The sequence below is a fragment of the Arachis hypogaea genome, chromosome 11 (genome assembly GCF_003086295.3).
Source record: "Arachis hypogaea cultivar Tifrunner chromosome 11, arahy.Tifrunner.gnm2.J5K5, whole genome shotgun sequence".
Taxonomy (NCBI): domain Eukaryota; kingdom Viridiplantae; phylum Streptophyta; class Magnoliopsida; order Fabales; family Fabaceae; genus Arachis; species Arachis hypogaea.
Window position 1 is genome coordinate 137,166,637 of NC_092046.1, and position 26,764 is coordinate 137,193,400.

Consider the following 26,764-nt stretch of genomic DNA (forward strand, 5'->3'; position numbering starts at 1 on the left):
TTCAGAATGGAGCATCATAGGTATCTTCTATGATAGTCTGTCTAAACTGTCCAAGATGTCATTGGACAGCTCTGCTGGAGGATCTCTTCATCTGAAGAAGACGTCTGTAGAAGCTCAGAAACTCATTGAAATGGTTGCAAATAACCAATTCATGTACACTTCTGAAAGGAACCCTGTGAATAATGGGATAAGTCAGAAGAAAGGAGTTCTTGAGATTGACACTCTGAATGCCATACTGGCTCAGAATAAAATATTGACTCAACAAGTCAATATAATTTTTTAGAGTCTGTCTGGAATGCAAGCAGCAACAGGCAGTACCAAAGAAGCTTCATCTGAAGAAGAATCTTATGATCCTGAGAACCCAGTAATGAAAGAGGTGAATTACATGGGAGAATCCTATAGAAACACCTATAACCCTTCATGGAGAAATCATCCAAACCTCTCATGGAAGGATCAACAGAGGCCTCAACAAGGCTTCAACAACAATAATGGTGGAAGAAATAGGTTTAGCAATGGCAAACCTTTTCCATCATATTCTCAGCAACAGACAGAGAATTCTAAGCAAAGCCATTCTGAATTAGCAACTGTAGTCTCTGATCTAATTAAAACCACTCAAAGTTTCATGACTAAAACAAGGTCCTCCATTAGAAATTTGGAGGCACAAGTAGGTCAGCTGAGTGAGAAAGTTACTGAACTCCCTCCTAGTACTCTCCCAAGCAATACAGAAGAGAATCCAAAGAGAGAGTGCAAGGACATAAACACGTCTCACATGGCCGAACCTGGAGAGGAGGAAGAGGCAATGATCTCCACTAAGGAAGACCTCAATGGACATCCACTGGCCTCCATGGAATTCCCTGATGAGAAACCATGGGAATCTGAGGCTCACACAGAGACCATAGAGAGTCCATTGAATTTACTCCTGCCATTCATGAGCTCTGATGAGTATTCTTCCTCTGAAGAGGATGAAGATGTTACTGAAGAGCAAGTTGCTAAGTACCTTGGAGCAATCATGAAGCTAAACGCCAAGTTATTTGGTAATGAGACTTGGGAGAATGAACCTCCATTACTCACTAAAGAACTGGATGACTTGACTAGGCAGAAACTACCTCTGAAGAGACAAGATCCTGAGAAGTTCTCAATACCTTGTACCATAGGCACCATGACCTTTGAGAAGGCTCTGTGTGACCTAGGGTCAAGTATAAACCTCATGCCTCTCTCTATAATGGAGAAGCTAGGGATCATTGAGGTACAAGCTGCAAGAATCTCACTGGAGATGGCAGACAATTCAAAGAAACAGGCTTATGGACTTGTAGAGGATGTCTTGGTAAAGGTTGAAGACCACTACATCCCTGTTGATTGCATAATCCTAGAGATTGGGAAGTGTGTGGATGAATCCATCACCCTTGGCAGACCCTTCCTAGCCACAGCAAAAGCTGTGATTGATGTTGACAGAGGAGAATTGATCATTCAAGTGAATGAAGACTCCCTTGTGTTTAAAGCTCAAGGATATCCCTCTGTAACCATAAAGAGGAAGCATGAAGAGCTTCTCTCAATACAGAGTTAAACAGAGCCCCCACAGTCAAACTCTAAGTTTGGTGTTGGGAGGCCATAACCAAACTTTAAGTTTCGTGTTGAACCCCCACATTCAAACTCTAAGTTTGGTGTTGGGAGGTTCCAACATTGCTCTGAACATCTGTGAGGCTCCATGAGAGCCCACTGTCAAGCTATTGACATTAAAGAAGCGCTTGTTGGGAGGCAACTCAATCTTTAATTATCTATGTTAAATTTCTCTTTTCTTTTGTTATTTTATGTTTTCCGTAGGTTGATGATCATGTGAAGTCACAAAAACAAATGAAAAAGCAAAAACAGAAGAAAAAATAGTATAAAAAATAGAACACCCTAGAATAGAAACTTACTGGCGTTTAAACGCCAGTAAGAGTAGCAGAATGGGCGTTAAACGCCTAGTCTGGCACCATTTTGGGCATTTAACGCCAGAAATGGGCACCAGACTGGCGTTTAACGCCAGGAATGGGCAAGAAGCTGGTGTTAAACGCCAGAAATGGGCAGCAACCTGGCGTTTAATGCCAGGATTGGCAGAAAGGGGCATTTTTGCACGCCACTTGGTGCAGGGATGAGATATCCTTGACACCTCAGGATATGTGGACCCCACAGGATCCCCACCCACCCCACCTCTCTCTCTCTCTTCTTCACCCATTCACCAATCACCTCAATACCTCTTCCCCAAACATCCCTCACCTATCAAATCCCACCATTCTCTTCACCACTCACATCCATCCTTCATAAAACCCCACCTACCTCACCATTCAAATTCAAACCACTTTCCCTCCCAAACCCACCCATAATGGCCGAACCATACCCCCCTCCCCACTCCTATATAAGTCCATCTTCACTCCTTCATTTTCACACAACATACACACTACTTCTCCCCCTTGGCCGAAACACTAAGCCCCCTCCATCTCCTATATTTCTTCTTTTTCTACTCTCTTCTTTCTTCTTTTGCTCGAGGATGAGCAACCTTCTAAGTTTGGTGTGGTAAAAGCTAAAGCTTTTTTGTTTTTTCATAACCATTAATGGCACCAAAGGCCGGAAAAACCTCTAGAAAGAGAAAAGGGAAGGCAAAAACTTCCACCTCCGAGTCATGGGAGATGGAGAGATTCCTCTCAAGGGTGCATCAAGACCACTTCTATGAAGTTGTGGCCAAGAAGAAAGTGATCTCCGAGGTCCCTTTCAAGCTCAAAAAGGGTGAATATCCGGAGATCTGACATGAGATTTGAAGAAGAGGTTGGAAAGTTCTCACCAACCCCATTCAACAAGTCAGAATCTTAATGGTTCAAGAGTTCTATGCCAATGCATGGATCACCAAGAACCATGATCAAAGTGTGAACCCGGACCCCAAGAATTGGCTTACAATTGTCCGAGAAAAATACTTAGATTTCAGTCTGGAAAATGTAAGGTTGGCATTCAACTTGCCCAAGATGCAAGGAGATGCACACCCATACACTAGAAGGGTCAATTTTGATCAAAGGTTGGACTAAGTCCTCATGGACATCTGTGAAGAGGGCGCCCAATGGAAAAGAGTTGCAAGAGGGAAGCCGGTTCAACTAAGAAGGCATGACCTCAAGCCCGTGGCTAGGGGATGGTTGGAGTTCATCCAACGCTCATCATTCCCACTAGCAACCGATCTGAAGTTACTATAGACCGAGCCATCATGATCCATAGCATCATGATTGGAGAGGAAGTAGAAGTTCATGAGGTTATATCCCAAGAAATCTACAAGGTGGCGGATAAGTCTTCTACTTTGGCAAGGTTAGCCTTCCCTCACCTCATTTGTCACCTTTGCAATTTAGTTGGAATTGACATAGAGGAAGACATTCTCATTGATGAGGACAAGCCCATCACTAAGAAAAGGATGGAGCAAACAAGAGATCCCACTCATGGCCAAGAGCATGAGGGAATTCCTTATCATGAAATCCCTGAGATGCCTCAAAGGATGCATTTTCCTCCACAAAATTATTGGGAGCAAATCAACACCTCCCTAGGAGAATTAAGTTCCAACATGGGACAACTAAGGGTGGAGCACCAAGAGCATTCCATCCTTCTCCATGAAATTAGAGAAGACCAAAGAACCATGAGAGAGGAGCAACAAAGGTAAGGAAGAGACATTGAGGAGCTCAAGCACTCCATAAGATCTTCAAGAGGAAGAACAAGCCGCCATCACTAAGGTGGACCCGTTCTTTAATCTCCTTGTTCTTTATTTTCTGTTTTTCGAAAATTATGCTTTATGTTTATTTATGTTTGTGTCTTTATTACATGATCATTAGTGTCTTAGTATCTATGCCTTAAAGCTATAAAAATGAATCCATCACCTTTCTTAAATGAAAAATGCTTTTAATTGAAAAAGAAAAAGAAGTACATGAATTTCAAATTTTAAAACAGTTTAGTTATTTTGATGTGGTGGCAATACTATTATTTTTCTGAATGAATGCTTGAACAGTGCATATTTTTTTTGAATTTGTTGATTCATGAATGTTAAAATTATTGGCTCTTGAAAGAATGATGGAAAAGGAGAAATGTTATTTGATAATCTGAAAAATCATAAAATTGATTCTTGAAGCAAGAAAAAGCAGTGAAAAACTTGCAATATATATATATGCAAAAAAAAAAGAGAAAAAAAAAGAGAAAAAGAAAGAAAAGCAAGCAGAAAAAGCCAGTAACCCTTTAAACCAAAAGGTAAGGGAAAAATAAAAAGGATCCAAGGCTTTGAGCATCAGTGGATAGGAGGGCCCACAGGAATAAAATCCTGGCCTAAGCGGCTAAACCAAGTTGTCCCTAACCATGTGCTTGCGGCGTGAAGGTGTCAAGTAAAAACTTGAGACTGAGCGGTTAAAGTTGTTGTCCAAAAATAAAAAGAGTGTGCTTAAGAGCTCTGGACACCTCTAATTGGGGACTCTAGCAAAGCTGAGTCACAATCTGAAAAGGTTCACCCAGTTATGTGTTTGTGGCATTTATGTATCCGGTGGTAATACTGAAAACAAAATGCTTTGGGTCACGGCCAAGACTCATAAAGTAGCTGTGTTCAAGAATCAACATACTTAACTAGGAGAATCAATAACACTATCTGGATTCTGAGTTCCTATAGAAGCCAATCATTCTGAACTTCAAAGGATAAAGTGAGATGCCAAAACTGTTCAGAAGCAAAAAGCTAAAAGCCCCGCTCATCTAGTTAATACTGATCTTCATAGATGTTTTTGGAATTCATTGTATATTCTACTCTATTTATCCTATTTGATTTTCAGTTTCTTGGGGACAATGCAAGCAACAATTTAAGTTTGGTGTTGTGATGAGCGGATAATTTATACGCTTTTTGGCATTATTTTTAGTATGTTTTTAGTATATTTTAGTTAGTTTTTATTATATTTTTATTAGTTTTTAAATAAAAATCACATTTCTGGACTTTAATATGAGTTTGTGTGTTTTCTGTGATTTCAGGTATTTTCTGGCTGAAATTGAGGGATCTGAGCAAAAATCTGATTCAGAGGCTGAAAAAGGACTGCAGATGCTGTTGGATTCTAACCTCCCTACACTCGAAGTGGATTTTATGGAGCTACAGAAGCCCAATTGGCGTGCTCTCAATTGCGTTGAAAAGTAAACATTCTGGGCTTTCCATCAATATATAATAGTCCATACTTTTCCCAAGATTTGATGGTCCAAACCGGCATTCCAAGTCAGCTTAAGAATTCTGGCGTCAAAACGCCAGAACTGGCACAAAAGCTGGAGTTAAACGCCCAAACTGGCACAAAAGCCGACGTTTAACTCCAAGAAAAGTCTCTACATATGAAAGTTTTAATGCTCAGCCCAAGTACACACCAAGTGGGCCCGAAAAAAGATTTCTGCATTAATTACCTATTTCTGTAAATCCTAGGCTACTAGTTCTCTATAAATAGGACATTTTGCTATTGTATTTTAATCTTTTGATCATCTTGGAATCATGTTTTGATGATTGAACCCTCTTTGGGAGGCTGGCCATTCGGCCATACCTAGACTTTTTGTTCTTATATATTTTCAACGGTGGAGTTTCTACACACTATAGATTAAGGTGTGGAGCTCTGCTGTTCTTCATGAATTAATACAAAGTACTATTGTTTTTCTATTCAACTCAAGTCTATTTCTTCTCCAAGATATTCATTCGCACCCAAGAACATGATGAATGTGATGATTATGTGACACTCATCACCATTCTCACCTATGAACGTGTGACTGACAACCACTTCCGTTCTACATACAAAGAAGCTTGAATGTGTATCTCTTGGGTTTCTAATCTAAGATTGGAACCTTCGTGGTATAGGCTAGAATTATTGGTGGCCATTCTTGAGATCCGGAACGTCTAAACCTTGTCTATGGTATTCTAAGTAGGATCTGGGAAGGAATGACTGTGACGAGCTTCAAACTCGCGATTGTTGGGTGTGTGACAGACGCAAAAGGATCAATGGATCCTATTCCAACATGATCGAGAACCGACAGATGATTAGCCGTGCGGTGACAGCGTGCGTAGAACATTTTCACTGAGAGGACAGGAAGTAGCCATTGACAACGGTTATGCCCAACATAAAGCTTGCCATGGAAAGGAGTATGAATGATTGGAAGAAGGCAATAGGAAAGCAGAGGTTCAGGAGGAACAAAGCATCTTCATACACTTATCTGAAATTCCTACCAATGAATTACATAAGTATCTCTATCACTATCTTTATTTTATGTTTTATTTATCTTTAATTATCAATCCTCCATAACCATTTGAATCTGCCTGACTGAGATTTACAAGATGACCATAGCTTGCTTTAAGCCGACAGTCTCCGTGGGATCGACCTTTACTCACGTAAGGTTTATTACTTGGACGACCCAGTGCACTTGCTGGTTAGTTGTGCGGAATTGTGACAAAGTGTGATTCACGTTTGAAGCTCCAATTCTTTGGCGCCATTGTTGATGATCACAATTTCGTGCACCAACCACCTTTCAAAGTAGTTCCACTTTTAATGGTGGATAACTGTTTCCTTTTTTAGAAAAGTTTTTGAGATCTCCCTTCTAAATAACTAGGAGATATCTTAAGAGTTAACTACTTATTCAAATAAGTAGAGTTGAACTGCCGCCATCACGCTCGACCTCAAAGAGGTTAGGTAGGTATAGAGGATATATAATCTCTTGTATGGACCTTTATTCTTTTTGGGTCTGACTGTGTCTTTAAGTTAGGGTATGAACAGTTTGAATCCTAAATATATTTTTATAAGTGACAAACGACTTTAATATTCAATAAACAATTTATACATATATTTTATTCGAATTTTTGTGCAAATATTTTGATAACTATTTAAAAAATATATACACAAATTTAGAGTAAAATTTAATTTTTAGACTTTTTTTTTATTTTCAGTCCTTCACAAAAAATAAAAAATTGAATAGTTTAAAATCATCAAATTTTGAATGTGAAAAAGTTTATTTATCTAATACTTGTAAAATGTTTCATCAAAATTTTATTTTTAAAATCTTTTGAGAATATATATCTAATATATTAATATTTTGTCATATTTTAACTCTTTACAATTTTTTTCCACTTTTTTTATCTTTTAAGATTATCTTGTCAGAATTTAAACCATCAAATATCATTTTAATATTGTATTCTTAAAATTAGAATCAAATTTTCAACCCTTGAATAAAATTATTACAAGAAAAACCATATTTTTTTAAAAATTATATATTCACTTACAAAAATATGCTTAAATATATAATAAAGACAAAAATATTTTAAAAATATAAAAAGATAGATAAAAACCCATGTCCATTAATAGAATGATCAACATAATCATTTGCCGAGATATTAAATAAAAAAATGATATTTTTTTGGTTATTTACTGTTTTTTTTAATTTAACTTATCAAAGATTAATTTGTTGTAAATTTAAATTTTATTTAAAAATTTGTTATTAACTAATAAATTATTACATACATAAGATAAAATTTAAATTCACAATACTTATTTAAACAAATAAATAAGCTCACTATTTGACCATCTCAAATTGATTATAAAAAAAATAAAAGACATTATTAGTAGGAAAAAGGAAGAGTGGTAGCCAGTTAACACAAAAGGTGGGATTGGGTAGTAGTTGTGGTCTTTTTTCTCTAAGATAAAGACCTAGTAGTATATGTATTTGGGTATTCTTTTCGCAAATAAGGATATATTTTTTATTATCAATCATGGAGCTGTGGATAGATGGGACGTAAAGGGGATGATAGAGAGAGGGGGTAGTAGCTGCTACCTGCTAGGGTTGCTCCTGTTTTCTATGTGATGGCTGTCCCCTCAATACTATATGCCCCGCCATTCCACCACTTCCTTCACGGTTACTCCCTTCTCATCTCTTCTCTACACTTATCCCTAATCATTTATCAACTAACTAACATGCTCATCGTCATAATTTTACACCAATCAAACTCCTTCACCAAATGAGAAGCATGTAAAACTGGAACTGATCAATAATCATATTTTAGAGAAAATAAATAAATAAATAAAGGTGTCAGGAGAATTAGGACCCACTGATTGGATTGATCATGGAGCGTTCATGTGTATGAATGCGAACTATTGCTTGTTTATCTTAAAAAAAAAAAAAAAGAAAGAAAGAAAGAAAGAAAGAAAGAAAACTATTGCTTGCTTGTCTCTATTGTCTGGAGTCTGGACTGTGTACTCTCAAATTAAACCGAACCTTCACTTGCTTACATCAGTGGATTAGGTTTCATCAGCTGCATCTTTTTGCAGTAGTTTGCCAAAACTCGAGACTACTGGCGCCACCACACGCCAGAAATTATAAATTCTAGAGAAATTCTTACATTAATCGTGGAGGAAATTTTAAATGTTTACCACAGATTTATTGCTTTTACTTGAATTTCTTTTGTTGATATATGTACTTATATTTCTGCCCTCTTATTTCTTGTTGCTCGATCTTTACTTCCGTGCGTGCGTCAATCGTATTTGTTGTCATGGGGTGATGAGAAATTGAGAAGACATGCCTATGTATCTAGCTGATATGGAAACCATTGTTATTAATGGTTTTTATTTTTTTTTACTAAACTGTCACTACAATATTTGTTGCCAAAGATAATCCTTACTCGAGATAACACTTGAGAAAGTTGTCTTAAATAGGCAAAAATAACATTTACTGGAAATTGTATTTGAACATGACAAAAGCATTTTTTTTTCTTCAAATAGTGAGAAGTGTTGTCTTTAATAATTAAGAGTGTACTTATATAAAACGTTGCAATATCAAATAATTTAAACAACATTTTAGATTAAAAATACAATATTTTATAAGAGTGATCTGAAAAAATAAAAAAACATTTATAAAAAAATATCTAAAATAATTTAGTATGTGAAATTTTAAAAGAAAACTTTCCACTAATTTATATACCCAAATTTATACCTGACTTGGAAAAAAAGTCCTTAAAAAAAATTAATTTTTAGTTCTTTACTCCAAAAATAATCCATTTTCTTGCTATGAACCCTAAATTTACCCCTCCCTTAGCCTCCTCACACCTTTTCCTCTCGAGCGCAAAAAAAAAATCGTCCTCTCTTTATTTCGTGCCTCTGTCATTGTCACTGTCAGACAGCATAAACCTGACTCGCATCCTATGGCTATATTTTCTCTTCTTCTTTCTCTTTCTTCTTTGTAGTGCCCCTCTCTCTTTGTCGTCCTCCACAGCACGGCTCCATGCACGCATCACGTCTCGTCCTCTCCTAGTAGTAGGTCGTCGTCCTCCACGTCTCCACGCAAGCCGCAGCAGCTCTCCAACAGCACGCCGTCGCCCTCATAGTGCTCTCTCTCTCTCTCCATCGTCCTCGTCCCTGCACTTTACTACTCTGTCTTCATTAGTAACTCATTAAGAATGGAGTCTAAGTCAAGTTTATTCTTCTATTTCTGACTAAACCTCTTCTTAGTATTTTTTATTTTTTTTTATTTTCTCTGTTCTTCTATTGATTTTCCACTTCTTGATTTACTGTTCTTTTTTTTCTTAATTTTTATTGGCTGTTATTTTTTTTTTTTGAATTTGTAATTGTTATTGTTGCTGTCAAGATAGTTAGAATCACGAGTTAACTTGCAAAATTGTACGTTTTTGCGATTCTATTCCTTTCTTTCATAATGTTCTTGCTGTGCATCTTAGAGAATTAGTGTTCGTATAGAATTGATGAGTAATCACGCAAAATCGCCAGAATCACGTCTATAGTAGTGACCCATATCTAAAATAGTAGGATGAACAAAAATTAATTTCTATAAAAAATATTGTATATTTTATATATATTTGTTTTCGTGTCTTACAAAATTTTAAAATTAGTGTATTAATACATCTCGTATTATATTCCGTATTCGTATTAGTGTTTGTACATCATATATAGACGTTATTAAAGCATATATAATCAAGTATTAAATACTGTGCGGAGTCTTTGTTATGGAGCAGGTGTATATAGTTATATACAGCGTACATGTATAACGAGAAATACATATGGTTGTAGACATGATAATCATAGAGAAAAGGAGAGAGAAAGAAGAGACATTCGGACTGTCCCACTAACTTTACCAGCTTTATTTACTACCTTAGCTGCGTACGCGCTTTCCTCTATGCTCAATAATAATAATCATCATCATAATCTTCTTCTATTACTCTACATTAGATTAGATGCTGGGCCATCATCATCATCGTCACTGCTACACTTACACACGGGAGTATATATAGTTGGAGGAGCTAAGCAACAATTATCACACCATACAGCTTTAGCCAAATAAATATATTCTTTTTTCTTTAGAAAAATTCGTCTTTGTTGAAAACTACTTTTCTCAATTATATTTTTAATTTGAGAATTAACAATCATGTCGAAAGAAAAAATGAACGACAACGATAATGGTCTTTTATTAAAGGTTAAAGAAGAGAACGGGATGATCACAATAAATATTAGTTTTTGATATATTTTTATTATTAATAACATTTTTAAGAATTAGTCAAACAAAATATAAATTGATTATTTTGTATTAAATTTTTAATATATACGTAACAAAGTAATCTCTTCCAAAATAAAAAAAAATCAAATATTAACTTATCTGGCAAAAATAATTTATTATAACATAAAGTATTTGATATGAAAATTTTATATAGATCCATTTGAGTATTTCTTATAATACTACTAATAATAATAATTTTGGAATTATGAGTATATATATGAATAGTATAAAATTTAATTTTGATAATTAAAAATATAAAATATTTTATATAATAATCTAATCTTATTATTTTTTGAAAGACCATTCCCGTCGTAGTAATTATTTACTTATATAATTATTGCATAATTAAATACATATATAACATTTTTCGCTTTCTAAAGAGTGTATTTTAGCTAGTTTATACTTTACACTTTTAACTTATGAAAATTAAATTTAATATACTTATATGTATACAAAATAATTATTTTTGATAACATAAGGTTTTGTAATTGAAAGTAGATCTAAAATTACTTGACATAATTGTGCAAAAATGAAATTATAAGGAACAAAGAGATAAATATATAAAGAAGATATAAGGGTCCTGTGACTTGTTGGGTGGTCCTCGATTTGATCGTTCCTTACAGTTTGGTTTGAAGATTGAATCTCTCTCTTTGTTGCAGTGGCAGTAGTGAAGGAAATTCATTGGGAAGGTAAAAGGGTAGCAGTGCACGAATGAGGTGAGGCCCTTCTCTCACTCTCTCACTCTCTGTGTGCCCCGCGTGCTCTCTGCTGCTTCAACTCCCTCCCTCTCTTCCTCCTGACACCAAAGCAACACCAAATCTGTATCCTTTCTAGTACTACTCCTCCATGCAAACTCAACTGTTCCGGATTTTCTTCTGTAAAAAAACAACCCTGAAACTTTCTTTTCTACCATAAATTCCGGGAGAGACTGAAACACACGCATCATCCTCATCCTCATGTTAACTGCTTATTCTAAGGAGACCTGAAATGGAGGAGGAGGGTAATGGCACTTATAGTATGATGGCTTTTGGCGAGAACATCATGAGTACTAGTAATAATAGTGGGATTTATCCAATCATCATGATGCCTTTACTCACTACCCCAGTTATTAATCCTCTTCCTAATCTTAATTACTCTAATCCTAATAATACTAGTAATGATAATGCAGACACAAATAGTTCCTTCCCTCTTCCCATGCTTACTACTCATCAAGAACCAATCCGCAACAACACTGGGATATGTTACTTCATGGACATACACAACAACCACCATGGAAGCTCTTCTTCTTCCTCTTCAGCTCTCAAGGCCAAGATCATGTCTCATCCTCACTATCATCGCCTCTTGGCTGCATACGTCAATTGTCAAAAGGTGAACAGTAACAACAAACAATTTAGACTACTCTCATCTTCATCACACACTTTCGATCGGATCTTTTTGTTTCCCTGACTGGTTAGAGTTGTGCAGGTTGGAGCACCGCCTGAAGTGGTGGCAAGGTTAGAAGAAGCATGTGAATCTGCAGCGGCAATGGCAGCAACTTCTTGCATAGGTGAAGATCCAGCTCTGGATCAGTTCATGGAGGCCTACTGTGAGATGCTTATCAAGTACGAGCAAGAACTCTCCAAACCCTTCAAGGAATCCATGCTTTTCCTTCAGCGCATGGAGTCCCAGTTCAAATCCCTCTCCATTTCTCCTTCCAATAACTTCGGTGATCACCCAACTACTTCCATAACGCTCTTTTCTTTCTTTCTTTCTATCAATAACCATATCACTATTTTGTTTGATGAAAAAACTTTAAAATAAAGTACTAGTACTAGTACTAGTGGTAGATACATATGTATGTGTGCAAGCTAACTCAGTCTTCTCGGTATTAGGGCATTGAATGAAGCTTCTCTCATCTAACTACTCTACTTTAAATTAAATTCGCATAATTTCAGCTGTTTCTGGAAAAGCAGAATCCAAATATTTATTTGTCAGTTTATTAAAATTTCCCCATTTCACATGCTTACCGTGACTATCATGAACCTACTAGGGTTTCTGGAAACTGGTGCTGCCTAGTGTTCATCCCCAGGTGGAGTATTTGTCCTGTTTGGCATGGATTATTGGGGGAAAAAAATAACAAAAAAATTAAAATATGAAACTCTATAGTTAGTTCATAGATGAGCATTTGTTTTTTGTTGCATTCCACCAAATTTGAATAGGTATAGCTTCCCATCATTTCATCACCCATACTTTTATATCATATATATATGGATGATGATCAATAATGAATTTTTCTGAATTGGTCTTTTTAGATTTTGATAATTTCATATAGCTTTTAAGTTGGCTTGTGCATAAGTGCATTTACTTTACTCTAGGGTGCTTATTATTCACATTTAATTTACTACCTTCTTTATGTGTTTTTAAGAATTTTTCTACATTAGAGTTTTAGAAGTAACTATAGTAGCAGTAAACTAGAAAAATGATTAGGAATTACTCATAGTAAATTTTCAAGTTTATAATCGTAGAGAACTAGAAAAATTCTTATTCCATATTATTGTCTCATAATCGCTCATTTATATTTTTGTTATTATATTATCTCCGTTCTATTTTTTAACCATTCTGTGGTGATAAATGAATGTGGGAAAAGAACATTGAATTATGGTTATGGCTATCAGCTTCTATGATTTCAACAATTGTTGATATTCTTGCTAGAGATATTGCTGATACTGATACGGTTCCTCCAAGAACATACATCCCAAGGTTATTGCTGCATTATGACTTATGCAAGTGACCAATGTAAGGTGAATGAGAAAACATTGAGTGCAGCTTAGTCTTTGATTAAGCTTATTAAACCGGAGATCCTATATTATGTATTTAGACTGTTTCGTCGCAGTTGCCAATTTGGTGTAGAATGAATGCCTAAGTTCAGTAAGTTGTTAGATAAAGTGTAGCCTAATACATATGGCATATTGCTGAAGATGTCATTCATTGGTGTTAATTGTTTGACATGGTTAGTTATTACAGCTACATATAACATTAATTGAAGTAATTGAATAATTTGTTGGTTTTCTTGATCAAGAAAATTGAGATGTGATGTTCTTTGCACATTCTGAGCCCAAATGTTAAAAGGAGTTGCATATACACTTTTCTTTGACAAAAATATGATTAGTCTTGATCATGCCTTACTCTTTAATATTCAATCTTATGAGTTCTGGTGCTTAATGCGGCTGATATGAAACAAATCAGCCGGTAATGAAGGTGTTGATAGGAATGGATCATCCGAGGATGATGTTGATTTACAAAACAATGCAATAATTGATCCGCAAGCAGAGGACCGGGAGCTGAAGGGTCAGCTATTGCGCAAGTACAGCGGATACCTTGGTAGTCTGAAGCAGGAATTCATGAAGAAGAGGAAAAAAGGGAAGCTCCCTAAAGAAGCAAGGCAACAGCTACTTGAATGGTGGAGCAGACATCACAAATGGCCTTACCCATCTGTATGTGCCTTAAACTATATCATGATCTTGAATTTTGTGAAATATGTGATAGAAAAATGTAGAGATTTGTATGTATGAACAGGAATCACAGAAGGTGGCGCTTGCAGAGTCAACAGGTTTGGACCAGAAACAGATAAACAACTGGTTTATTAATCAAAGGAAACGGCATTGGAAGCCTTCAGAGGATATGCAGTTTGTGGTGATGGATCAAAGCCATCCACATTATTACATTGACAATGTTGTGGCCAATCCCTTTCCCATGGATTTTTCTCACACAATGCTTTGAGAAACAAAAATGAATGCAAAGGCATTCATCACTTCAAACTTAATGTGATGATATAAATGTAATGTATGTAGAGAGCAACGCACGTCTTAAGTAGTTAACGGAACCTAGGTGTTCAATCATAAACTGTATTTTGTAATTGGACTTGGAGCTTCTAAATTAAAGAAAATGAGAGGACTTGATCCATTCATTAGTCCAAACATAAGCGAAGCCATTTTCGATTCTCTCACACGGCGGGCCAAAATATAACGTCAGACTTGGCGGTTTGGCCACGACATAAAATTCGGCGGGTAAAATTTCTCCTTCTATCTAAGACCTAGGTTTAAGAAACAGTTCAATGTGAACCTCCAAAAAAATAAAAATAAAAATAAAAAAATTATGTTTACATTATTCTTTTTACATTTTTTATGGTGTAATTTTTTGGTAATCACTTTTAATATCAAACAAAAAAAACATACAAGAGGCATACATATATATATATATATATAACTTTATTAAAGAAAGTTTTGAGGATTTAAATCTTGTTTTATATATAATAATTTATTGACTAATTATAAATTCTTAAATAAAATTTAAAGTTCCAGTGAATTAATTTTTAGAATATCGGATTGAAGGATGATGTAGAAAACAACAAAGAAAAAAGTTTGAAAACCAAATTTACTGAACCAAAAACTAGTCAAAACCTTTTATTTTTAACTTTATTTAACGAGATGAGCAGCAAAGTTTAATTATTATCCTTTCACGTACATCTGGATTGGATCCGCACAATTTCTATTAAATTGGATAGGATATAATATCCGCATTTTTTTAGTGTTGGATCTTATTCGCACATTTGCGAATCGGATATCGGGTATATCTGCATAATTGAATTTTCTCTTTTTAATCATATTTTTATGTAAAAAATTCAATAAAAATGTTTCTTTTACACTTTTAAAACTTATTTATTCCAAAAATATTTTTAATCAATTTTTTTTAAATAACAAAAATAAAATAATACAATATATAAATAATAACTACTAAATAAAACATACAAGCAAGTAAATATAATACTAAAAATAATATATATATATATATATATATATATATATATATTATTGTGCGGATCTACGGATCGGATACGCAGATGTTGAGTAGATATCTGCGATCCGATCCGATCATTCTGCAGATCGGATCGTATTTGCAATTTTTGGATCGGATGGGGATATTTACCGCAGATCTGCGGATACGATCCGATCAATGAACATCCTTACTTTCACACGCCTTATCTTTTTTTACTGTAATATTTATTATATATAAAAACATTGATTGTATATATTAAATACAAAAATGCTATTTGTCCTTTAAAATTCAGCCTTTAGTTAGTTTTTTTAAGAATTTATTATTATTTAATTAATTTAAATATCCACTTTTGCGTACCAATTGTTTAAAAAATTAGGAAAGTTATTTGTTTTTTTATTTTCTCTCTCCTCTAAAGTAGGGGTGTTCGCGGTGCGGTTTAGATCGGTTTTGAGTCAAAACTCATCCGATCCAAACACTATATTTACTTGCAGTGCGGTTTGGATTGGATGATCTTTTTAAAAAAATTCGATCCGATCCGATCTAATTTCGAGCGATTTGGATTGGATTGGATTTACGGTTTTGTAAATTAAAAAAATTAAATATAGATAACAAGTCTCAACATCAAATTTCAAATAATCAACAATGACATAGCAAGTCTTAATAATATCTTAAAAAACCAACGATAACATAACAATAGAAATAAAATTATAGGTTAGTTAAAATAAATAAATAAATCACATTTTGAACATAAAACATCTATTAAATAATAATAATACATGAAAAATATAAAAATGTATAACAAATTGAATATGTTATAAGTATAATTGTAAACATAATAATAAAATAATAATATTATAACACATTGTACGGTCTGGATTGGATTGGATCGGTTGTGAAAAGTAGATCCGAAATCCGATCTAATCCAGCGGTTTGCAAAAAATAAGATCCAATCAAATCCGAATTAGTGCGGTTTTAATCGATTTTCGGTTTGGATTGGATTGGATGAACGGTTTAATTTGGATCGGTTTGGATCTGAACATCCCTACTCTAAAGACTAAATAAAAGACAATATTTAAAAGATATCTAATTGTTCGGTGTTAAATAACATATTATAAGCATCTACATTTATCAATTTACATCCTTATTAAATGAATATGCATAATTTATATTTATGGTATTTAATTTACATTATAATAATAAAAGCACATTTTTTTATTTATTATGAAACATTTATTATTCATACCCATCATTTTTATAATTATTTAATTCTAAATTATATTTTATTACATATTTCAAATTATTTTATATATAAACTAATAAAGTAATAATAAATCATGATTCAAACTATTTTAATATTTCCTTTTTAAAGACATCATATATTTAAATCAGCGTATAATTTTTTAAATTATCGTCTTTGATAATTTAAAAATTTGTTTCATGTTTCTCAGAGTGAAATGATTTCTTCTGATTCGCATATATTTTCAAATTTTAGTATTTTACTATAATTGAATTTGTAAAAAGAATGTCAAATATTTAAATTAATTTATTTAATTGACAAATTTATTCATAACATTCATAAATTGATACACATAACATTTATAGTTAGGTATGGTACATATAACATCCAAAATTTTATTTTAATAACATGCATAATTTCATACTCATAACATTCATAATTTCATACATATAATATTCATAATTAACACATTTTTATAATTAATATTACCAAATTATTTTAAACTATATGTCTTGTTATATATTTCAAATTATCTCACATGTGCATTAAAGGATCATAATTTTAAGGACAATTTACGTAAATAAAATGATTGAGAAAAACGTTTACGCAAATACAACATTGGCAATTTCCAGACGCAAATGCAACAAACGCAACTATATATAATCCGCTACACCATGCAGCGGAATTTAATTGCACGTAATCCGCTACAGGGTCTCGCGGATTACGTTGAGTGCGAGGTTACACATAAACCGCTACACCCTGTAGCGGTTTATGACCAGATTGCGTTTATGCATAATCCGCTACACCCTGTAGCGGATTATGTGTATAGTGGTGTGGCTATATATACCGCGTGAGGCTGTAGCGGAAATCAGTTGATGTTATTTTGCAAAAAAGTTAGAGAGAGAAAGTAGAGAGAAGGGAGAGAAATTTTGAAATATTTGAGTGGTTTGGAAGAATGGAGGATAAACAGCGGTTGTACCGGCTCGACGGCGTTGCTCACGTAGCCGGAACCATCGATGCAGAGGTAAGTGTCTATATTTCCAAAGACTATTTTAATAAATGTATATTTCATTCAATCTTAAGGAAGTAATTTATTAATTAGATAGATAGAGACTTAGTTTAGGTTTTGGTTTGTAAATGAAAATTTGAAATATAAACTTTGACATCTAACAATTAATAGTCAAGGTAGAGAGGTAAATTAGTAATTTCGAAACCCAAGTAGCTTAAGACTAGAGATACAAGCTATAGTTTGGTTATTGATGTTATTGTTAGAAATTATTTAAGGTGTTCTTTATTTCTGAAAATGCAGCCAACCCAATGTGTGTATAGCGTCCGTAGGCAACAGAATATGCCGTTACATGATAGGATCATACCTTACCTAGAGAGGGCTAGGTTGTACCACCTGGCTAGGCTGAACGCGCATTGGTTCTGGTTGGATGAACCTCTGGTCAGCGCATTTATTGAGAGGTGACGTCCTGAGACCCACACTTTTCATATGCCATTCGGAGAGTATACTATCACGCTCCAGGACGTGGCATACCAGCTCGGGCTGCCCGTGGATGGCCAGGCTGTTTCCGGGTACATGACAGACTTCCACATCCACATCGAGGGGGCCAGACCGGCATGGGAGTGGTTCGAGGAGTTATTTGGTGAGCTTCTGCCACCTGATAAGAGAAAGTTATACACAATCCACTTCACATGGTTTCATGATCGGTTCAGGGTGTTACCAGCGGATGCTTCGGAGAAGACTGTGCGCATATATGCACTGCGTACAGCATTTACCTGAGCCAGCGCTCAACATAGAGTATCTTCATAGTAAGGACGACAGGGGTGGAGATAGATGGTTCCCCACTTACTATAGGACATGGCATCAGCATTGGGACGAGCGAGTTCGTTCTGTGTTGAGTGTCCATAGAGTTCCTGATCCTGGTCCATCCCCTGAGTACTTGGACTGGTGGCACCGAGTTGCACATAGGATTCTTTCACCAGGAGTTGCTTTCGCCGACCCCAGGCCGACCCAGGTTCCGGACGATGCTTTCGTCGATCTTCTGCTAGACAACGAGCTGCTCGTGGTGGAGGAGCACCTCCCGTCCACCACGATGACGAGGCAGGATCGTCCCGTCAGCACCATACAGACACTCATGCTGGTGGCACCGCGGAGGCTACTATGGGTGGTACACCTTTTACCCACGTCTCTAACTCTCAGGTACTACATGGGTGTAGCACACAGCTGTTAGCCGATCTTGCTACCACTTCTTTCACCATGAATTTGGACGATCAGTTGGGTGGACCCCAGTTCTATACGGATTTTGCTGAGATCATACGGGGTGACGACGTTCATCAGTACCAGAGCCCGATCCCAGGTGGTCCTTCAGACCCTATGGAGTATAGGCCACAGCCAGCGGATATGCCTGAGACCCAGGTTCCTGAGACCCAGCTCCCGGTCGACCTGAATGAGCCCGCAGGCAGCCCGTACGACACTTGATTCGGGATGGGGGGGACGCCACCATCTGCATTTGGAGTTGCGGCACAGGAGGCTCTGCCGGGAGATCGACGAGCGGCTAGGGTTAGGCGACCGACTCGATGTGGCACAGGCTCGCACCTACTTGGTCCATTCGGAGGCGACCATGATGTTGACGGTGACCAGCAGTAGCGTCCGACTCTCTTAATTTCTCACAGTTATCCATGTATGAATTATGACTTATTTATTTTCTGTTAGGGTTAACGACTTGTGACAGTTATATCTGTATTAGTTATGTATAATTATACCTGTAGTATTTTTGTACCAGTTACTGCGAATGACGATTGTATTTTGTATCAATTCGTGCTAAATGCATCATGGGTTTAAAACCCTAACATAAAAACACCACTATACACATAATCCGCTACAGGGTGTAGCGGTTTATGTGTAACCTCGCACTCAACGTAATCCACGAGACCTTGTAGCGGATTACGTGCAATTAAATTCCGCTGCAGGGTGTAGCGGATTATATATAGTTGCGTTTGTTGCATTTGCGTCTGGAAATTGCCAATGTTGTATTTGCGTAAACGTTTTTCTCAATCATTTTATTTGCGTAAATTGTCCTAATTTTAATCTTTTTTATTTATTATTTTTATGTATATTTATTTATTGATTTTAATATGACAAGTTAATAATTATTTTTAAAATTTTATTTCTTAATTTTTGTTTATATTTTATATTTTATTTTTCATTTTATAATAGTTTATATGTAAAATATGAGTTGTATAATAGAAGTTGTTAAATTCTCCAATTTAACATCTATACTTTTATACATATAATATTTATAATTTTATACACATAATATCCATAATCAATGAATTAGTGCTACTTTATTATTATTATTTTATTTTGCAGGTCATAAACTAACAATTTTAGATGTTTTTAATTTTCAATATATAGCGACTAATCAAATTTAAGATTTTTTATTTTTTATAAAATGTGTACTGTTGAAGTGATTTGAGATTTTTTTTAGAATTAAAAATATAAGAATTTGAAATTTTTGTTTGGGAGAAAAAATTATAAAATTATAAATGCATGTAGTAAACTAACTTGAGTTGATTGAGTGGTAAGATCACTCGTCCGCTTAAGCAAGTGTCAGGGTTCGAGTCAAGCTAGAAATACTATGGGCAACAAAAAAAATGCATGTAGTAATAATAAGAGAGGAATTTTTAGAATTTGATTCTCATTAAATTTGGAATTAACTTTTAGTATAATTAAATGAGAAAAGATAATTATAGAAAAAATTATTATGTCAATTAAATTAGGAGAGTGATTCACACTCTCTTATACGCACAAATGTTATTAATCATATATGTTTATTTATTGTCTATAATGTTTTGGCTACGTAGTATTACTCTATAAAAAATATCTTTTATTGTAAGCAAGCGCACATTTCTCCAATATCAATTCATCGATTTACTTTATGAATAAATAATTAATATTTGAAATTATTAAAAAGGAAAAATATAAAAATTAAAAATTATGAGGCATATATCTTTTAAAACAAATTTTAAATATATCCTATCCTAAAAAAAATTAGGTTAAAAATAAACTTTTAGTTCTTAATGTTTTCGTTTTGAAAAGCTTCTTTATCTATTTTTTATGGGGAATTTTATAGTGTCTAAAAAATTAGTGTCTAACTTGCTTAAAAAGTGAGAAAAAAAAAAGTATAGATTCCACTTTTTGTATTTATATCATAAAATGTAAGAATGAAACATGGTAGACAACACCGTACCATTCCTTATATATACTCTAATATTATTCTTTGATTATGGTCATGAATGAACCATGTATGATCATAATGTTTTCAGAAATTTTCCTAGTTGTATTCATGTAAGAATGACAAATTAAATCCAAATCCAAGAAATAATTTCCATTTTTCCATTAGAAAAAGGAGGAAAACTAAACATAAGAACCCTTTACGTCACCATATTAGGCCCAAAAGCATAAACTCTTCCTAATTGGACCGACCAAGTAACAGAATTTTCTTCAGGTCCAAAAAAAAAAAAAGTAACAGAATTTTCTACGGGTTTTAGTATTGCTTGTTTTGCGAGGGAAGGATTCATCTTCGCGTGAGATGACATGCATTTTTTATTAATAGACTCATGCAATTGCTTGGTAAAGCTAGCACTAAGAAATGATATAAATTACCTTAAAATATGCCAAATTTTAGAATTCGTTCACGTTATCAGTGAGGCTATTATATATCCTTGCTTTGCATCTCTATATATAAGAATCGTTATTACCATCAACTCTTCAACAAATCTTTCTTTTTTTTCTTCGCCTCAACAATGTCTAAAGGGAGCAGTGTTACCTCCATGGTTTTACCATCATCACTAACACTACTACTGATGATGAGTATTTTCATTTCAATCTTTGTGATTTCCATTACTTGTTTTCATGATGATGAAGAGAGACACATATACTTGGTTCTATTGGAAGGAGATGGAATTGCTTTCCAAAAAGGTTCTCATAGTCAAGATTCAACAACAATTGATCCCAACAGGTTAATTAGTTCATAGTAGAGACTTTGGTTTAATTAATTTATACTCTTTGTTCATAGTCCGATTTATTATAATGTCTCATTTATACAGCAGAAATCATGTTCATTTGCAAATTTTTTTTCTTCTAAAATCTTCAGTCAAGTTATTTCAGATCATTAATTCATCATCATAACACCGAAATGAAAAACTTCTACTTTTCTAAATTCGTATTCACCCATGTATAAACTCACCAATAAGTTTCGTTTCATTATTTTGTGTATCGCTGTTTTGCACTTTTTTTAATGGGGAAATGCTAGGGAGATAATGATTTTGTTGAACAATATGAACAGCCACCAATCAAATAAAAACACACTATACCTTTAAATTAATTTTCTAAATTTTAATTTTAAAATAACCATCCGTACACTAGTAAAATGAACATCCAGTATATCTATTGTTTATATTATTTAATATTTTCATTGTTTACCTATACTTTTCCTTTTTAATGAAATGCCGTTCAATCAAAATTCCTAGTTAAAATGCCAGCCAAATTATAGTGAATATATTTATGATTTTTTCCCGCTATATTTTTCAGTTATTTCTAAAAAATTTGTCACATGTTTCTGATGACAAGTTAATTGATTATAACAAAAGAAAATAAATTCTATTTAGCATTACTTATTGCAATATATCTGAATCTTTTAATTTTCTCTAATTAAAGCATATTTGTATTTCGGTGATGCTAACCATTACTTGTTCAACTAGCATTTATTATTCTCTCTACATTTTATCATAAAAGAAAAATCACTTAATTTGATATCTTAATCTCTTAATTTTCATTAATTAAAGCATATTTGCATTTTTATTATTCTTTCTGACTTTATTTATATAATAAAAAACTATATTTAGCATTACTTAAGATATCTTAACTTTCTTAAACTAAATCATATTTGTATTTTATTATTCTTTCTAATTTTCTTATCATAAAAAAATCTCTAATCGTAAATTACTTGAATCACAAAATACATTAATAACTTTTAGTTATTATGAACATTAATTTCCATTGACCTGACAGTATAGTCAGTATTAATTACCAAAGAAATCAATAATCAATCTTATTTAAAGATTAAAAAAATACTATAGGCACAATATATTTACATAAATATATATAGTTTAATTAATTTATATATATATTTTATATTTTAATATATATTTTATATTAATATCTAATTTAATGTACACCTAAAATGATTTAAAAATTTGTTATTATCAGGGTTTTATCTAATAAGTGTCATATTTAGAAATTGCAAAAGCAATTTTCCAAAAACGATAAGGAAAATTAAAATAGCTAAGATTCGTGCTTTTATAAAAAAGTATTACATAAAAAATTATTTTAACAATTACATATTAATTTCATAAAATGTTAATAACTGATCGACTTGACTTAGTTTGTAAAGTTTTTTAATTTGAAGAAGTAACATTTTGTTTTGTGTTTTGATAAATTAAAAAAAAAAATGCTATTTGTACACTAAAATTATTTTTAAATTAATTTATCAAATGTAAATACTAAATTTAAAAAAAATAATTTATTTATCAAACAATGAAGAGTATTAGATTTTAAACTCATTTAACATATTTTTGGAGTGTAAAAATAACTATTTACTCTTTATTTTTAGAAAAATGTTAGAGGCCAGTAAAATTTATTATTTTGGTGAATAATATTTAAAAATATATTAGTAAATTATGAAATTAAAAAAATTAGATAAAAATACGTGAAAAAGAAAGTGTTGTCTTACTTTTATTGATAAAATAGTTTGGGCGCGGAAGCAGAAGCAAAACACGATGAAATTCTACAAAGCGCTCTGGAAAATGGAAGCTACAAGAAGCTCCACAGCTTCAAACACATGTTCAATGGGTTTTCCGTGCACACGAGCCGATCCCAGGCGACGAGGCTGAGAAACTTGGCCGGAGTGAAGCTTGTACAGAGAGACAATGGAGCCAAGCTTATGACAACCCACACTCCCCAGTTTCTAAGCTTACCCACTGGTATTTGGACGCAGCTTGGAGGACCTGCACACGCCGGCGACGGCGTTGTCATTGGTTTTGTTGACAGCGGCATCAACCCTACCCACCCTAGCTTCGCTTACGATCCCAACTTGCACCCTTTCACCTCTAACCTCTCTTCTTTCTCATCCGCTGAGTGTCAGTTCGGTCCCTTCTTCCCTGCTTCTTCTTGCAATGGCAAGATTGTGTCTGCCAAGTTCTTCTCTGCTGGTGCCCAAGCTGCGGTCAACCTTAATGCTTCTGTCGACATCCTTTCACCCTTTGATGCTGAAGGACATGGCAGGTAATCCATTCTGCTACTCACCTCAACTTATCTTCTAAGATGTATGAATTATGATTGTTACTTTTGATGATTTCAGTCATGTTGCCTCTATTGCTGCTGGAAATCGTGGTGTTCCCGTTGTTGTGAACGGTGTCTTCTATGGGAAAGCTAGCGGTATGGCACCTCGTGCAAGGTCAGGTATTTTTTATTATCGGTTCCTTGCCTTGAGTATGACATATTTTCAGATAGATATTTTTACTGGTTTTGCTATAGGTGAATACTCAGGTGCACTGTGAACTTCACATAAAGTTAACTATACCGAGTTTTTACCTTTGCTATATTATGTAAAATTGATTGCTTTTTTTTTTTTTTTTTTTTTTTGCATTGTAGGATTGCGGTTTATAAGGCTGCATATCCAAGCGGGTCAACTCTTGCAGATGTTGTTGCAGCTATGGATCAAGTAATTTTTGCACATACATTGTCAAATAATTAATTTTTGAATACCTAATTGTTTGATTGATTTATATAAATATATATACATATGCAGGCTGTGAGTGATAGGGTGGATATCTTAACAGTCTCTGTGGGACCAGATGAACCACCACCAGATGGCACATTAACCTTCTTAAACATGTTTGAGGTTGCCATGTTATTTGCAAGGAAAGCAGGAGTTTTTGTGGTCCAAGCTGCAGGGAACAAGGGTCCATATCCTTCAACTGTGGTCTCTTTTAGTCCCTGGGCCATGGGGGTTGGCGCTTCCACCACTGACAGAACCTACCCTGCTCATCTTCTTCTTGGAAATGGCCAAGTTCTAGATGGTGCTAGCCTATCAGGTAATGCCGCTTAGGTTCCCAAACGCAATGTTCCAAGAGCATAATGCTCCTTTTGTTTGAGCTTCTTTATTTAATTACCTCTTCAGGGCCAGGTTTTGGAAATGGAAAAGTTTTACAAAAGCTGGTGTTAGCCAAGGATGCATTAAAAAAAAATGGAACATTCCAACACTCTCCGGAATATATAGAAGAGTGCCAGCATCCAGAAGTTTTCGATCCAAACTTGGTGTTTGCAAGGATAGTTATCTGTACCTGTTCATATGGATTCTATACTGGAACCTCCTCTTTTGCTGCCATTGTTGATACGGCAAGGACTCTAGGATTCTCAGGTTTTATCTATGTTGCAAATCCAAGATATGGTAGTTACAAACCTCAGGCATATCCTTTTGCTCTTCCTTCCATATTGATCTCTCGTGTAGATGATGCCAAGGTATAAAAAAGAACTAATTAGTCATCATTTTGTATTCTAACTGAAACAAGGCTTCCATTAACTGAATAAACGATTGCTCCTAAATGTAGGTTATATCACAATATTATGAAGAACATACCAAGAGGGATGAGAGAGGAAATTTCATAGAATCTGATGCCATGGCAGCTATAGGGGAAGGAAGAGTAGCATCTTTCACGGAGCGATCGCCGGTTGTTAGTTTATTTTCTTCAAGGGGTCCGGATATCAGTGACAATAGAAAAAGTCTTGCTGATGTACTTAAACCTGATGTTCTTGCTCCAGGGGACCAAATATGGGCAGCCTATAGCCCCATGAGTGTCTCGAATCCCATGCTGAGAGGTACACATCGATATCATAGCGTCGTCTGATCTATTTAGCCAACTCTATTCAATCACAAATCTTAGTTTCTGTTGTAACTCTTCTGTTATAACACATATAGGGCATGAATTTGCAATATTATCCGGTACCAGCATGGCCACACCTCATGTAGCTGGAATCGCAGCACTAATCAAGCAATATAATCCATCATGGACTCCATCTATGATAGCATCTGCAATAACCACAACCAGCACAAAGTTTGATAATCTTGGAGAGAATATAATGGCAGAAAGCTATCCCATAGGCACCTTGCATCCCTCCACTCCCTTTGAATGTGGGGCAGGCATTGTCAACCCTAACCGTGCCAATGATCCAGGCTTGGTTCTGCCATCAGGTATACGTACTAGTAAAGTAGAAGAGCCACACACTTGAATTGAATGCTTGATCAGCTTGGTTCTTTTACCTGCTAACAACATGAATAATGTTTACTCTTCTTAAAACAGAGTTTGCAGACTATGTCAGCTTCTTATGCTCTTTGCCCAACATTGGCCAGGATACAATACTTGCTACCATAGGGGTACCTTGCAACCAATCATTTTCCGATCCATATGATCTAAACCTTCCTTCGGTAACAATATCTGCACTGAAAGGCTCAGCTTCTATGCGAAGAACTTTCATCAATGTGGGGAACAAAACGGAGACATATTTGGCCACTGTTATGCCTCCATTTGGAACTACCGTCGATCTGTCTCCAGCTTGGTTTACTATAAGTCCGCAAGGAACACAAGATCTGAACATTCGACTCAATGTTTACGCAACCATGACAAATTTCAGCTTTGGTGAAATTGTTTTGACAGGAAATTTGAATCACATTGTAAGAATAACGTTGTCAGTTTTACCTTCTTTAATATATTGAAAATCACACTACCTAGCAAAACAGCCACCTTTTGTTATGCAACTGGGTTTTAGTCAGTTTAACTCTGACATGGTCGCATAAAAGTGAGGAATGCTAGGGGTCAACAATTATGAGAAGTTGGCTGGTGTTGGTTACCATGCAAGACAAATGTAAGAGAAAAAAAATACTGGTCACCTAATATTTTTCCATAATAATTACATGCAAAAATACTTAAATGTATAGAATAACTCCTAATTTGTTCTTTAGACTCTAAGCCCGAGCCTGCAAGATTCAAAGGAGTTCGGTTGTATTAGTTCCAAGATAACCTTAAGTGACA

At 34.6% G+C, this 26,764-nt stretch overlaps 2 protein-coding genes across 5 annotated transcripts; both read left to right on the plus strand.

Annotated features, from left to right (window-relative positions):
• The first annotated feature begins 11,122 nt into the window (after positions 1-11,122).
• LOC112722859 (homeobox protein SBH1) lies at positions 11,123-14,515 on the plus strand. 4 transcript variants are annotated; one of them, XM_025774041.3, is made up of 5 exons: positions 11,124-11,605; positions 11,723-11,922; positions 12,019-12,259; positions 13,780-14,027; positions 14,110-14,515. In XM_025774041.3, the coding sequence occupies exons 1-5, from the start codon at positions 11,542-11,544 to the stop codon at positions 14,311-14,313; spliced, it is 957 nt and encodes a 318-aa protein (XP_025629826.1). In that variant the 5' UTR covers positions 11,124-11,541; the 3' UTR covers positions 14,314-14,515. The 4 variants fall into 4 exon arrangements, with proteins under 4 accessions (XP_072063619.1, XP_025629826.1, XP_025629825.1 ...); XM_025774042.3 differs by having other exon boundaries at positions 11,138-11,270; XM_072207518.1 differs by having other exon boundaries at positions 11,123-11,922; positions 14,090-14,310.
• Positions 14,516-21,393: 6,878 nt separating this feature from the next.
• Positions 21,394-26,663, plus strand: LOC112722860 (subtilisin-like protease SBT2.4). The gene is made up of 9 exons (XM_025774043.3): positions 21,394-21,633; positions 23,424-23,957; positions 24,034-24,129; positions 24,327-24,396; positions 24,484-24,769; positions 24,856-25,196; positions 25,286-25,553; positions 25,654-25,926; positions 26,036-26,663. The coding sequence occupies exons 1-9, from the start codon at positions 21,419-21,421 to the stop codon at positions 26,446-26,448; spliced, it is 2,496 nt and encodes an 831-aa protein (XP_025629828.1). The 5' UTR covers positions 21,394-21,418; the 3' UTR covers positions 26,449-26,663.
• The last annotated feature ends 101 nt before the right edge of the window (positions 26,664-26,764 follow it).